This window comes from Jaculus jaculus, chromosome 9, assembly GCF_020740685.1.
Source record: "Jaculus jaculus isolate mJacJac1 chromosome 9, mJacJac1.mat.Y.cur, whole genome shotgun sequence".
In the NCBI taxonomy this organism is placed as follows: domain Eukaryota; kingdom Metazoa; phylum Chordata; class Mammalia; order Rodentia; family Dipodidae; genus Jaculus; species Jaculus jaculus.
The window spans coordinates 97,725,914-97,741,301 of NC_059110.1; the positions used below are offsets into that span (position 1 = coordinate 97,725,914).

Consider the following 15,388-nt stretch of genomic DNA (forward strand, 5'->3'; position numbering starts at 1 on the left):
TCCAGCCACTGCAAATGAACTCCAGATGCATGCACCCCTTGTGCATCTGGCTTACATGAGTCCTGGAGAGTCAAACCGGGATCCTTTGGCTTTGCAGCCAAATGCTTTAACTGCTAAGCCATCTCTCCAGCACATAAAAATATTTTTTAAATATTTTGGGTTTTTTTTTTGAGGTAGGGTCTCACTCTAGCTCAGGCTGAACTTGAATTCACTATGTAGTCTCAGAGTAGCCTCGAACTCATGGCAATCCTCCTACCCCTCTGCCCCCGAGTGTTGGAATTAAAGGTGTGTGCCACCACACCCAGCCTAAAGATTTATTATTTATTTATTAGAGACCTGGAGAATCAAACCTGGATCCTTACACTTCTTCGCAACCTAATTATCCAGGACCCATGTAAGCCAGATGCACAAGAGGGTACATGTGTCTGGAGTTCGTTTGCAGTGGCTGACGACTGTGGCACACCCATTCTCTCTCTCTCTCTCTCTGCCACTTTCTCTCTCAAATAAATACAAAGATTTTTTAAAAATGTTGTTAGAGTGCTGGGCATGGTGGCGCACGCCTTTAATCCCAGAACTTGGGAGGCAGAGATAGGAGGATCACTGGGCGTTCGAGGCCACCCTGAGACGACATAGTGAATTCCAGGTCAGCCTGAGCTACAGTGAGATCTTGAAAAACCAAACTAAATTAAAAAAATAAAAAAAATGACAGCTGTAGAGATGGGTTAGCAGTTAAGCACTTGCCTGTGAAGCCTAAGGACCCCGGTTCGAGACTCCATTCCTCAGGACCCACTTTAGACAGATGCACAAGGGGGCACATGCGTCTGGAGTTCATTTGCAGTGGCTGGAAGCCCTGGCGTGCCCATTCTCTCCCTCTCCTCTCTCCCCCCTCCTTCTCTCTGTCTGTTACTCTCAAATTAAAAAAAAAAAAATGAACAACCAGGCACAGTGGTACATGCCTTTAATCTCAGCACTCAGGAGGCAGAGGTAAAAGCATCACTGGAGTTCAAGGCCAGCCTGAGACTACATAGTAAATTCCAGGTAAGTCTGAGCTAGAATGAGACCCTATCTGGAAAAACAAAAAAGAAAATGTAATAAAATTTAGGGGCTAGAGAGATGGCTCAGCACTCAGTATTGAGGAGCCAGAGGTAGGAGGATCACTGAGTTTAAAGCCAGTCTGGGACTACTGAGTTCCATGTCAGCCTGGACTGGAGTGAGACCCTAACTCGAACAAAAAGAGAGAGAGGAGGAGGGAGGGAGGGAGGGAGGGAGGGAAAATCCACTGTGTTTAATCATAGACATATCTGGATATATGTAATTAGAAATTCTGGGGCAACCCAAATTAACTGGCAATGACACTACAATTGGGAGATCAAAGCCCTCATTTCCAAAATTCCTCTCTGCTGAGAGAGTGAAAGACGTTCGTTTTTTTGGTTTTACGAGGTGGGGTCTCACTCTAGCTCAGGCTGACCTGGAACTCACTATGTCACTTCACAGTGGCCTTGAACTCACCTCTGCCTCCCGAGTGCTGGGATTAAAGGCGTGCACCACCATGCCTGGCAGAAAGGTTCTTTAAAGTTACTGTCAAAAGATTTCAAACAAAAATCAATTCTCTAAGGCCAGAGAGATGGCTTAGTGGTTAGGCTGAAAAGCCTAACTAACCTTGGTCTTGGTCCAATTCCCCAGTGCCCACGTAAAGCCAGATGCACAAAATGGCTGGAGGCCCTTGTGTGCCCATTCTCTCTCTCTCTCAATGCTTGCAGATGAATAAATAGTCAAGAAAAAAAAAATTATCTCAAGGGTAATGATGGCTCTCTTCATGTTCTATTTAATGATCTAGGTGTCAGTTACAAAGAGGAGGTAACTTTGTGAAATTTTTCAACCTAAACACTTAAGATCTAGATATGTTTTCTGTATAATAATTCAATACAAAGTTCTTAAGACTCAGTCATGTTTTTTCTACTAGTGAGGAATTACCTGTTGTCATAGATCCATAACATGGCAAAATCAACAAGCCATCTAGGGTAGTATCTTGTACATCATAGTCATAATCAACAGACTCTGCCATTTGAAAAAGTAACTCACAACTTTTTTCAATTTCAAACTGGCCTGAAATGAGAAGAACAGGAAAATTAATTTAAACATAAAATGATTCTAGACTAAAATTATTTTTACCCAGTATTTTAAATCATTCATTTATTTGATCTAAAGGAGATAAACACATAAAATGTACCAAATCTCAACAATAAAATTCAAAGAACTATCAGTTTTCAAGGGATTTAAATTTCTAAAGAAATAAAATTTATCATTTTCAAGCCTCTTATGCTGTCAATGCAGAATTTAAGAAGGCTAAATTATTCACACATGTGAAGCTAGTCCAGGAAATATCGAATTTAGGTACATTTCAAAATATCTAAGCTAACTTCCAAAAAGCAAAGAGATGCTTTAATGTTTAATGTCTCACTGCTGCCATCATTCTATAGCAGAGTAGGAGATAAGCAATGAAATGGCGACTCACTCTCCTAGTAGGCTGTAGCTACATAAAAAGTTACAGTCTGGGATTTAACTGTTCTATTTTTGATCTCTAAAAGCTGCTACAGGCTATTACATGGAGTCAATACTCTATGAACAAAGGATCATTTCACCACTCAAAGAAATGAGCTGATGAAATGTTATTTGAAATAAGAGAATCATTCAGATATGAGTGTTTAGTAATAAAAACAACACTTTTATCAGTTAATTTCCTCCTACAAAAGGGTTGGTGTTGTTTACATATATTTACTGCCAAGCTTGACATTCGGCAGACCTTTTATCTAAAACTTGTCAGATAATCATGAAAAATAAGGCAACAGTTGAGAAGAAATGACATCTCCAGAAGACACAGCTCTCTACTCTGGTGCCACATTCCCAGCTTACAAATGGAAGACATTAGCCGGGCAGAGTAGCGTATACTTGCTCTCCTAGAACAGCCAAAAGCCCGGGCAACATATCAAAGCTGTAACTAAAAAATAAAAGTCATTTTATTTATTTATTTACTGAAGTTCATTTGGGTTTTCTGTTGCTGTTTTATTTGTATGTATGTGTATGTATATGGGCACACCAGAATCACTTTTACCAAATGAACACCAGACACTTGGGCCACTTTTTGCATGTGGCTTTACATGGGCACTGGGGAATCAAACCTGGGCCAACGGGCTTTCTGAACAAGTGCCTTCTTGCTAAGCCATCTCCCCGCCCTAGAAGACATTTTTAGTGTATATGCCAATGCTCACCAGTCAGAAAAACTAAGATGTCTCCAGCCATTTCATTCAAATGGATATCCATGGTCACTTTCACAATCTAAAGCAAAAAACACAACCATAATATGCTGGTGCAAATGTACTCACTTCCCTGCTACACAAAAAAGTTACATCGGTTTTCAAGAGTTCCAGCACCCAAGAACACTGTCAATGAAAGAATAAATTACCAAATTCTCAAAGAAACTAAACAGACCCAAAAAGATACAAAAATCATGCCATGTAATACCGCTTGAATATATGCAGTGTTTTCTCTGTCTCGTGGACCAATCAAATTGCAGAATTTCTCTCTGACTGGATAAAGCCTTCCAGGTATATCAAATATTGGACAATTTCCAAAGAATGCAGAGAGCTTGGCTAACTCCATAGTTGCTGACATTACCACCACCTTTAAATGCTCCTTCCTGTTAGGAGACTTCTCCTGAAATAGCTTCTTCAACAAGCCAAATAAGATATCCTAAAAGAAAATAAAAGTCTAGTAAGTCATATATGTGTACCCAATAGCTTATTTAAATAACTTATTTAAAATATATTGCTATTCTAACCCAGGAATTTCTATTTTAATAGTAAGAAGTGATTCTCTGTATAACAAAAAGCTATCCCAAAACAGCTTCTACTTGTTTATATATATTAAAATAAAAACATTAAAATACTTACTGTAGTTAAAGTTCTTTCATGAGCTTCATCTAAAATAATGACACTGAATTTGGTAAGATTTGGATCTCCCAGAATATGCTTCAGTAAACATCCATCAGTCATGTATTTGATTGCTGTTTCCTAATGTTCAAATAGTAACATACATCAGCTTATAACATCACAAGGACCCAGGCTCAATTCCTCATTACCCACATAAAGCCAGATGCACAAGGTGGTACAAGCATATGAAGACTATTGGCAGTGACTAGGGGCTCTGATGCACCAATTCTGTCTCTCTAATAAATAATTAATTAAAAAAAAAAAGACAGTCTAAGCTGAGCATAGTGGCGCACACCCTTAATCCCAGCACTTGGCAAGCAAGGGTAAGAGGATTCCCGTGAGTTCAAGGCCACCCTAAGACTACATAGTGAATTCCAGATCAGCCTGGGCTAGAATGAGACCCTACCTCAAACAAACAAACAAACAAATAAAAAACACTATCTAGTTGGAAAGGGATTCAGTGGAGGGGATACAAAGGAGGAGAACAAAAAGAGGATGGTAGGAGGGGATTATGATCATGGTAAATTTTATCTATGTATGGAGGTTTTCAATAAAATGTTTTTTAAAAAAATCTTAGAGCCAGATATAGTGACACATGCTTTTAATCCCAGCACTTGGGAGGCAGAGGTGGGAGAATCACTGTGAGTTCAAGGCCAGCCTGAGCTGAAGTGAGACCCTACCTCCTAAAACAGAACAACAACAAACAAAAAATCTTAAGTTTGGGAGCCAGGTATGGTAGCTCATAATCCCAGTATCTGGGTTACAGAGTAAATTCTAACTCAACCTGAGCTATAGTGAGATCTTGTCTTCAAAAATAAATAAACCTTAGCCTTGGGAGATGGTTCGATCAGTAAAATGTTGCCACAAAGCATGAGCAGTCTGGTTCCCCAGAACCCATGTTAAAGTTAAGCAGTGACAGAGGCCTGCAATCCTAGTGCTGGGTAGGTGAAGATAGGGGATCCTATAGGCTTGGGGTTAGCCAGTCTAGCTGCATTGGTGAGCTCAGGTTCAATGAGAAGACCCTATCTCAAAATCTGAGATGGAGGGCTGGGCATGGTGGTGCATGCCTTGAATCCCAGCACTTGGAAGGCAGAAGTAGGAGGATTGCCATGAGTTCAAGCCACCCTGAGACATCTGGCTTACATGGGTGCTAGGGAATCAAACCAGGGTCCTTTGGCTTTGCAGGCAAGCACCTTAACTGCTAAGCCATCTCTCCAGCCCCATTTTAAAAAAAATTTATTTTTAAAGCCGGGAGTGGTGGCACATGCCTTTAATCTCAGCTCTTGAAAGGGAGAGGTAGGAGGATCGCTTTGAGTTTGAGGCCACCCTGAGAACACAGAGTGAATTCCAGGTTAGCCTGGGCTAGCATGAGTCCCTACCTTGAAAAAACAAAAACAAAAGATGGAAAGTGATTGAGAAAGACACTCGATGACAACCTCTGGCCTCCACTCACACACACACAAGTAAGTGTGCATGCCTGCCTACACATGTACACCCAACACAGATAAACATGCAAAAAAGGGAAACATAATAAACTTTTTCACAATGTATGAAAATACCATAATGAGCCCAATTACTTTGCATGCTTGAAAAATAATCTTAAGGGCTGTAGAGATGGGTTAGCCTGAAAAGTCTAGGGACCCAGGTTCAATTCCCCAGTACCCACATAAGCCAGATGCACAAAGTGGTGCATGCATCTGGGATTCATTTGCAGAGGCCCTGGTGCAGCCATTATAAAAAAAGTGAATTAGGGCTGGAGAGATGGCTTAGCGGTTAAGCGCTTGCCTGTGAAGCCTAAGGACCCTGGTTCGAGGCTCAGTTCCCCAGGTCCCACGTTAGCCAGATGCACAAGGGGGCGCACGCATCTGGAGTTCGTTGCAGAGGCTGGAAGCCCTGGCGCGCCCATTCTCTCTCTCTCCCTCTATCTGTCTTTCTCTCTGTGTCTGTCACTCTCAAATAAATAATTTAAAAAAACAGTGAATTAAAGTAATCCTTCAAAAATGTCAGGTATGGCAGCATACACCTATAATCCCAACATTTGGAAGGCAAAGGTAGGGTATAACAAATTTGAGGTCAGCTTGAACTACATGGTGAGTTAAGGACAGCCTGAGCTACATAGAGTGGCCTTGTCTCTAAAAAATCAAAACAAAGCCAAGGGCTGGGAATTTACATTTATAGTACTTTAAGAGAATACCAAAAAAGTTTTATACCTTGGAGCTACAATCATCAAAACGAACTTGGTATCCTACTTTAGATCCCAAAGCACATTTCATTTCTTCAGCAACCCTCTGAGCAACTGATATGGCAGCCACTTTTCGTGGCTGAGTCACACCAATCATACCATGTTGTGAAAACCCTACCAAAACCAGAAATAAAAAAAAATGTTAGCAATTGCTTCTTCCTACTGTAGTGAAATTATTTGTCAATACAAATAGGATGCTTCCAAAAGAAAACAATACACATTACTATATTTAAAACACAGAAATTGGGCTGGAGAGAAGGCTTAGCAGTTAAGGCACTTGCTATGAAGCCTAAGAACCCAGGTTCAATTCCACAGTACCCACATAAGCCAGATGCACAAGGTGGTACATGCATCTGGAGTTCATTTGCAGTGGCTAGAGGCCCTGGCATTCCCCCCCCCCCATAAATAAATAAAGTTTTTTTTTTAAAAAGCACACAAAGGGCTGGAGAGATGGCTTAGCGGTTAAGTGCTTGCCTGTGAAGCCTAAGGACCCCAGTCTGAGGCTCGATTCCCCAGGACCCACGTTAGCCAGATGCACAAGCGGGGTCTGGAGTTCGTTTGCAGTGGCTGGAGGCCCTGGGGTGCCCATTCTTTCTCTTTCTCTCTCTCTTTCTCTCTATCTGCCTCTTCTCTCTCAAATAAATAAAATAAATAAATAAAATATTTTTTAAAAGCACACTGAAATCAAAGTATTAATTTAAGAATATATATTCATAATCATTCTAACTATATGCATATTTATTTTAATTAGGCTTGAAGTTTTCAATTTTCCAGGTATCTGGAAACTTATTTTAAGAAAAAGCCAGGTCTTTCAGCAAGGAGGCGGCTGTAGAGATCTGCCTGTGAAGAACTTCCAGTGACCTTTTCTGTACCTTCCCACCTTCCAAGTCTCCTAAAAAATGAGCCAGGTATGGTAGTGTATACCTTTAATCCCAGCATTTAGGAGGCAGAGGTAGAAGGATAGCTGTTGAGTTCAAGGCCAGCCTGAGACTACAGAGTGAATTCCAGGTCAGCTTGGGCTAAAGTGAGACCTTACCTTGAAAAAAAAAAAAAAGTTTGATTCTCACCCCATCCTCCCCCAAAAAAGTAACCCAGGGTCTGGGGAGATGGATCAATGGTTAAAGGAACTTTTTTATAAAGTCTGCCAAACACAGTTCAATTCCCAGCACCCATGTAGAGCCAGATACAAGATGGCACATCTATATACCTGTATACATGCAGGAATAAATATGACTTTTTTTGTTTTGCGAGGTAGGGCCTCTCTCTAAATTAGGCTGGCCTAGAATTTGCACAGATCCTCCTACCTCTGCCTTCTGAGTGCTAGGATTAAAGGCATGCACAACACACCCAACTATGTTTTTTGGGGGGGTTCGAGGTATAGTCTCACTGTAGCCCAGGCTGACCTGGAATTCACAATGTACTCAGGGTGGCCTCGAACTCAGAGATTCTCCTTCCTCAGCCTCCCGAGTGCTGTGATTAAAAGCATGTGCCACCACGCCCAGCAAATAAATATATATATATATACACATTTTTTTTTTTTTTTGGTTTTTCGAGGTAGGGTCTCACTCTGGCCCAGGCTGACTTGGAATTAACTATGTAGCCTCAGGTGGCCTTGAACTCACGGTGATCCTCCTACCTCTGCCTCCCAAGTGCTGGAATTAAAGGCGTGCCACCACGCTCTGCAAATAAATAATTTTTTAAAAAGAGCCAGGCACAAACTGGGCATGGTGGCACATGCCTTTAACCCCAGCACTTGGGAGGCAGAGGTAGGAGAAACACCATGAGTGAATTCTAGGTCAGCCTGTACTAGAGTGAAACCCTACCTCGAAAAACAAACAAACAAACAAAGAAACAAAAAGACCCAGGCATGATCATGATAGAGGCTACAGTGTACTGCACAGTGAAACTGACTCAAAAATTTTGTTTTAAGCTGTGTGTGGTGACACATGCCTTTAATCCCAGCACTTGGGAGGCAGAAGTAGAAGGATCACCATGAGCTGGAGGCCACCCTGAGACTACATCATGAATTCCAGGTCAGCCTGAACTAGAGTGAAACTCTACCTAAAAAAAAAGTTTAGTTTTTAAAAAATTTTATTTATTTATTTATTTGAGAGAAAGAGGGGGGCAGATATATATGCATACACAGAGAGAGAGAGAGAGGGGGGGGGAGGAAGGGAGGGAGGGAGGGAGGGAGGGAAGGAGGAAGAGAGAAAGGGAGGGAGAGGGAGAGAGAATGGGCATGCTAGGGCCTCTAGCTGCTGTAAACGAACTCCAGATGCATGTGCCACCTTGTGCATCTGGCTTACATGGGTCCTGGGGAATTGAACCATGGTCCTTTGGCTTTGCAGGCAAGTGCCTTAACCACTAAGCTATTTCTCCAGCCCTTTCACTTAAAAAAAAATATTTATTTACAAGGAGAGAGAGAGAAAAGACTGAATGGGTGCACCAGGGCCTCCAGTCGCTTCAAATGAACTCCAGATGCATGTGGCAGTTTGTGCATCTGGCTATACGTGACTAATGGGGAATCAAATCCAGGCTGTTAGGTTTTGCAAACAGGTGCCTTAACTGCTGGGCCATCCTTCCAGCCCGATTTATTTACGTATTTGGTTTTTTGAAGTATGGTCTCACTCTAGTCCAGGCTGACCTAGAATTCACTATGTAGTCTCAGGGTGACCTCAAACTCACACTGATCCCCCTACCTCTGCCTCCTGAATGCTGGGATTAAAGATGTGTGCCACAAGGCCTGGCTTTTTTTTTTTTTTTTTTTTTTTTGGTTTTTGGTTTTTCGAGGTAGGGTTTCACACTAGCCCAGGCTGACCTAGAACTCACTATGTAGTCTCAGGATGGTCTTGAACTCATAGTGATCTTCCTACTCTGCCTCCGCCGGAGTGCTGGGATTAAAGGTGTGCCCCACCATGTCTGGCAATGCCTGGCTTTTTAAAGTATTTTATTTTTATTTATTTGAGGGGGGGGGGAATGAATGGGCATGCCAGAGCCTCCAACTGCTGTAAATGAACTCCAGATGCATGTGCCACCTTGTACATCTGACTTACATGGATCCTGGGGAATTGAACCTGGGTTCTCTGGCTTTGCAGGAAAATGCCCTAACCACTAAGAAGTCTCTCCAGCCCCTTTTATTTTTAATTTTTTAAAATGGTTTTATTTATTTATTTATGAGAGAGATACTGAGAGACAAAAACAGAGAGAATGGGCACACCAGGGCCTCAAGCCAGTGCAAAGTAACTCCAGACCACCTTGTGCACCTTGTTTACATGGTTACTGGGGAATCAAATCTGGGTCCTTAGGCTTCACAGGCAAGCACCTTAACCACTACATCATCTCTCTAGCCCCTGTGTTACTTTCTGTATGAATCATATCCAACATAATTTTTCTCTTTGCCAGCCTCACTACAGAAAGCTTTGTCACACTGATGGGAAAGAAACTTAATTGGTAATTTGTTAGTTAGCCTGGTGCTGGCAGAACCAGGGAATAAACATTTACCTGATAAAAGTTCTAGAGAAAGAAACAAGAGATAATAACATCAGCAAATTCAAAGTGGAAAAACAGCCAAGTGTGATGGGGCATGCCTTAAATCCCAGCACTGGGAAGGCTGAGGCAGAACTGCCGTGAATTTAAGGCCAATCTGAGCTAGAGTGAATTCCAGATCAGCCCGGGTTTGTGTGAGACCCTGCCTCAAAGAAGAAAGGGCTAGAGAGATAACTTGCAGTTGGGGCACTTGCCTGCAAAGCCTAAGGTCCAGGTTCAGCTCCCCAGAACCTACGTAAGCCAGGTGCACATAGTGATGCATGCATCTGGAGTTCATTTGCAGCAGCTGGAGACCCTGGTGCGCTCATTCTGTCTCTTTCATAAACAAATAAGCAAAATAAAAAATATTTAAAATATTTTAAAAAGAAAATGAGAATAAAAAGGAGGAGGAAATAGCAATAAAGAAATAGTATGTCCCAAGAAACTGATGAGACTGTATAATAAATGGGCATTTACATAGTACAGCAGTCTTATTAGCCTTACAGAAAGTAATTTTGTTTTTTGGGTTTTTCGAGATAGGGTCTCACTCTAGCTCAGGCTGACATGGAATTCACTATGTACTCGAACTCACAGAGATCCTCCTACCTCTGCCTCCCGAGTGCTAGGATTAAAGGCGTGCGCCAGCACACCCGGCAAAAGAGGGTATTTTAAAAATACTTTCAGCGTTATCCTCAAGTAAAATTACCTGCTTCATAAAGGTATTTTGGGAGTTGAGTTGTTTTACCACTTCCTGTATTTCCAGTAACAATAAGAAATGAATTGTCCCTTACAGCCTGAATAAGCTTTTTCCTTTGTTTCTGAATAGGAAAAGTTGGAGTAGTTCCTCCCTCTTGTGATGTGCATCCTTTCTCTTCTGTAATAACACAGAACAATTTGTAATTAAAAAGAAACCTGTGAAAATGTAATAATGCCTCAGAACTGAAAGGAGAAAGGTAAGAGAATTATATAACTGGCAGGAATCAATCGACCGCTTTTCAGTTAAACTACATGCGTACAATTCACAAGTGAAAGTTTACAAGCCGAGAATAAGTTTTGCAAGCAAGCGCCTTTAACCAATGACCAATCACCCCAGCCACCGACCCCCCCCCAGAATAACTTCATAGCTAAATCAAACTTGATTGTTAATGCACATCTCAGTGCACTTGAGAAAAAGTCTACAAGGCAATTGGTGTACACGCACGCACACACAGACACACCCCCACAGAGAAGTACAAAACCAAATCTCATTAAATAGACCCAAACCAGGAACACGGCAGAAAAAAACTCTCAGCTGAATTAGAAGCCACCTGTGTTTGCTTCTGATTCATGGTTCAAGTTAGGTCCCTGTTCAGAGTGACTGATATCCCAGAAGGCCAAGTGGTGGGTAACCATGGAAACTGGCTCCTGGAAACTGGCTCCCTTCATACCATACCCAAAGGCAGGCTGGCGGCCCGAAGAAGGGGAGGGGGATGAACGGGTAGAGAACAAAGGCTTTGCGGGGCTATTGAGGAGCAGAACGCATCTCGGCGTTGGGGGTTCACTTTTGGGGGCTCCCCCCTCCCTACCAGCAGGGTTTTCACCCAACTTGGGTTTGGGACCGCCCCCCTCTGAGCCAAAGCGCTCATTGGACGCAAAGTTCGCCCGGGGCTTGGAAGACCAAGAGAACAGCGTAGCCTCCTCCCCTACTCGCCCCCGCCGGCCCCGGGTAGACTTTTCTCCCCCTCCAGCCCTCTTGCCGTAACTCCCGCCGGCTTCCGAGGAGTCCCGCGGACCGCACCTCTGTCGGCGACGGGAGCCGCCGAGGGCCGCTCTTCCTGGAGCGCTCCCGACCGCTCACCTTCCTCCTGCCGCCTTGGCGCCCTGCCCGCGACGGCGGGAAACCGGGACATAGACCTGGCCCGGAGCGGAGCGGAGGTGAGCACGTCCAGCGAGGTGAGGGGATGGGAGGGGACCGGCGGGGACGCGCCCTGATGACGTCGAGGTGTTTACTTCCGCGCGCGCGCTGACGTGGCGCGGCCGCCTGGAGCCGCGAGGCCGGAGCGCCGCCGGGGCCCCGCCCCCTCCCACACCACACGCCGTTCCCGCCGACGGCCACGTGGGCTCGGCCTGGAGCCGCGAGGCCGCACCTGAGCACGGGTTTTCCCCGAGCGCCACGGGGCACAGCGACACCTCTTTGCTGTGCCACCGCGTGCCTGCAACCCGACCTGCCTCACACACCTTTGCCAAGAGTTGCAGCCATCATGCCACAGCGTGACCTCGGGCAACCGGCCCGACTCTGTTTCCTGATGCTGTAACGCATTTTTCAAGATGCACAGCCACACTGGTGCCGGCCAAACAAGTAGTTTTGTAGTTTTCAAAACTTAGGTCACAAGCCGGGCGTGGTGGCGCATGCCTTTGATCCCAGCACTCTGGAGGCAGAGATAGGAGGATCGCTGTGAGTTCAAGGCCAGCCTGGGCTAGAAGTGAAACACTACCTTGGAAAAAAAAAAAAAAAAAGCCAGGCATGGTGGCGCACGCCTTTAATTCCAGCACTAGGGAGGCAGAGGTAGGAGGATTGCCATGAGTTCAAGGCCACCCTGAGATGACATAGTGAATTCCAGGTCAGCCTGGACTAGAGTGAGACTGGAGTTAAAGGCATGCACCATCACGCCCGACTTACAAATATTTTTAAAGATTAGGTCTTGGCTCAGAAGGCTTCATGGTGCTGGGAAGAAGTGACAGAGGAGTGCTCAGCACTGAAATATCTCTATCACACCTTCCAAGGCTCAGGGTGCATTGTGGAAGAGGTGGTGGAAAGAATGTAAGAGCTAAAGTAAGGGTAGGACTTACAACGTGCTCCTCCAGACAAAAAATGACCTCATAGTGTCAGACACTACCTACACAAGACCATAATAATAGGAGGAAAAGATCATGACATCAAAATAAAAGGAGACAGAGGAGGAGGGGATATGATGGAGAATGGAGTTTCAAAGGGGAAAGTGGGGGGAGGGAAGTCATTACCATGGGATATTGTTTACAATCATGGAAGTTGTTAATAAAAATATATATTTAAAAATTAGGTCATGGCCTAGAGATGTGGCTCAGCAGTTAGAGACACCTGCAAAGCCTGCCAACCTGGGTTCTATTCCCAGCATCCAAGTAAAGCCAGATGAACAAAGTAAAGCATGTGTCTGGAGCTCATCTTCCAGGGGGCTAGAGGCCCTGTGAGCCCATACACTGTCACTCTCTCACTCTCACGCACATGTTCAAAACTTAAGTCAAGCCAGGTGTGGTGGCACACCCCTTTAATCCCAGCAGAGGCACAGGTAGGAGGATCACTGAGAGTTTGAGGCCACCCTGAGAATACAGTGAATTCCATGTCAACCTGGGCTAGAGTGAGACCTTACCTTGATAAAACAATTTTTAAAGGGGGGGTGGTGCTGGAGAGATGGCTTAGTGGTTAAGGCATGTGCCTGCAAGGCCAAAGGATCCCAGTTTGATTTTCCAGGACCCACATAAGCCAGATGCACAAAGAGGTGCCTGCATCTGGAGTTCGTTTGCAGTGGCTAGAGGCCCTTGCATGCCCATTCTCTCTCTTTCTCTCTCTCTCTGTCTGTCTCCCTCCCACCCTCTTTCTTTCTCTCAAATAAACAAATAAATAAAATATATTAAAAGAAACTTAAGTCACCTGTGTTGTTTCATTTCTTTCATAGAACCCTGCATCTTAAAGTATTTTATTTATTTATTTATTTGACAGAAAAGGAGGGAGAGAGAGAGAAAGAATGGTCACACCAGGCACTCCAGCCACTGCAAACTCCAGATGTGTGCACCCCCTTGTACATCTGGCTAACATGGGTCCTGGGGAATCAAACTGGGGTCCTTTGGCTTTGCAGGCAAATGCCTTAACTGCTAAGTCATCCCTCCAGGCTGAACCCTGTACTTTAATTTATTTGCATATTTCCCTTCTCACCAACTGGACAGGAAAGCACCCAAAAGTCTTAACTTCATTTATTTTTATTTTTTGGTTGTCCAAGGTCAGGTCTCAGTCTAGCTCAGGCTGGCTTGGTATTCACTATGTAGTCTCAGGGTGGCCTCAAACTCATAGCAATCCTTCTACCTCTGCCGCCCAAGTGCTGGGATTAAAGGTGTGCGCCACCATGCCCAGCTATTTTATTTATTTTCTAATGAACTCCAGATGCATATGCATTTGGATTATGTGTGGACTGGGGAGTTGAACCTGGGTCCTTAGGCTTCACAGGCAAGTACCTTAACTACTAAGCCATCTCCCCAGCACAGCCCTAACTTTAGATTACCATTGTATACCCAGAAACTAGCAACAGAGTCAAGAAGGGCAATCAGAGCTGGAGAAATGACTTAGTGGGTAAGGTGCTTGCCTATAAAGCCTAAGGACCTATATTTAACTCTACAGTTCCCATGAAAGCTAGACACACAAAATGATGCAAGTGCAGAAGGTGGCACACTTGTATGGAGTTCAACTGCAGTGGCTAGAGGCCCTGGTGTGCCAATTCTCTCTCATAAAAAAAAAAAAGGCTGCCTCGCTGGGCGTGGTGGCACACACCTTTAATCCCAGCACTCAGGAGGCATAGGTAGGAGGATCACCCTGAGTTTGAGGCCACCCTGAGACTACATAGTGAGTTCCAGGTCAGCCTGAGCTAGAGTGAGACCCTACCTTGAAAAAAAAAAAAAGGGCAATCAATATTGGTTGAATTTTCTGGGTAGATGGATGGATAATTTATCTCCTTTGGAATTGAAGTCATGTTCAATAGCTGCATATTCCTTGGAAACCATAATATCTGAAAAATTCCATTGACACCAGGCATGGTGGCGCACACCTTTAATCACAGCACTCAGGTAGATGAATGGGTAATTTATCTTCTTTGGAATGGAAGTCATGTTCAATAGCTGCATATTCCTTGGAAACCATAATATCTGAAAAATTCCATTGACACTGGGCATGGTGGCACACATCTTTAATCACAGCACTCAGGAGCCAGAGGTAGGAGGATTGTTAAGAATTCAAGGCCACCCTGAGACAACATAGTGAGTTCCAGGTCAGCTTGAGCTAGCGTGAAACCCTACCTTGAAAAAAAAAAAAAAATCCACTGATAAACACCATCTAAAGTGAGGTGACTTTTTAAGTAAAGGTATTTTGGAGACTTGGGATATAATTCAGTGGTAAAGTAATTACTAGTCTGTGAAAAGCCCTAGGTTCAATTGCCAGTACAATATACATACACACACAATTTCTATAAGCTACATGAAGGGCTGTAGAAATGGCTTAGTGGTTAAGGCAGTTGCCTGCAAAGCCAAAGGACCCAGATTTGACTCCCTTTATATATGTAAAACCAGATGTACAAAGTGCCACATACTTCTGGAGTTTGTTTGCATTGGTTGGAAGCCCTGGCGTGTCCATTCTCTCTCTCTCTCTCTCTCTCTCTTTCTCTTTCCCTCTGCCTTTCTCAGTTTATCTCTTACTCTCAAATAACTAATAAATAAAATAAAAAGCTATATGAATTGTGAATTGAAGGCCAGCCTGGTGTACAAAATGATATCCTATCTCAAAAAGGAAAAAAAAAAAAAAAAAAGGAGTGGCCAGGGAAAGGGCTCAGTGGATAAAATGCTTGTGGTGAAA

At 43.8% G+C, this 15,388-nt stretch overlaps 1 protein-coding gene across 2 annotated transcripts in view; it reads right to left on the bottom strand.

The window, feature by feature from the left end:
- Dhx40 (DEAH-box helicase 40) overlaps positions 1 to 11,699 on the bottom strand; it is a 48,355-nt gene extending 36,656 nt beyond the window's left edge. The window contains exons 1-7 of one of the 2 annotated variants that reach the window (XM_045159253.1): positions 11,594 to 11,699; positions 10,463 to 10,630; positions 6,200 to 6,345; positions 3,951 to 4,070; positions 3,523 to 3,750; positions 3,270 to 3,336; positions 1,975 to 2,106 (exon numbers count right to left, since the gene is read on the bottom strand). In XM_045159253.1, coding sequence (XP_045015188.1) covers positions 1,975 to 2,106; positions 3,270 to 3,336; positions 3,523 to 3,750; positions 3,951 to 4,070; positions 6,200 to 6,345; positions 10,463 to 10,630; positions 11,594 to 11,645 — 913 coding nt within the window. In that variant the 5' untranslated portion in view covers positions 11,646 to 11,699. Of the gene's footprint in view, positions 1 to 1,974; positions 2,107 to 3,269; positions 3,337 to 3,522; positions 3,751 to 3,950; positions 4,071 to 6,199; positions 6,346 to 10,462; positions 10,631 to 11,533 lie in introns of both variants that reach the window. The other variant, XM_045159252.1, reaches the window with a different exon arrangement.
- Positions 11,700 to 15,388: the final 3,689 nt, after the last annotated feature.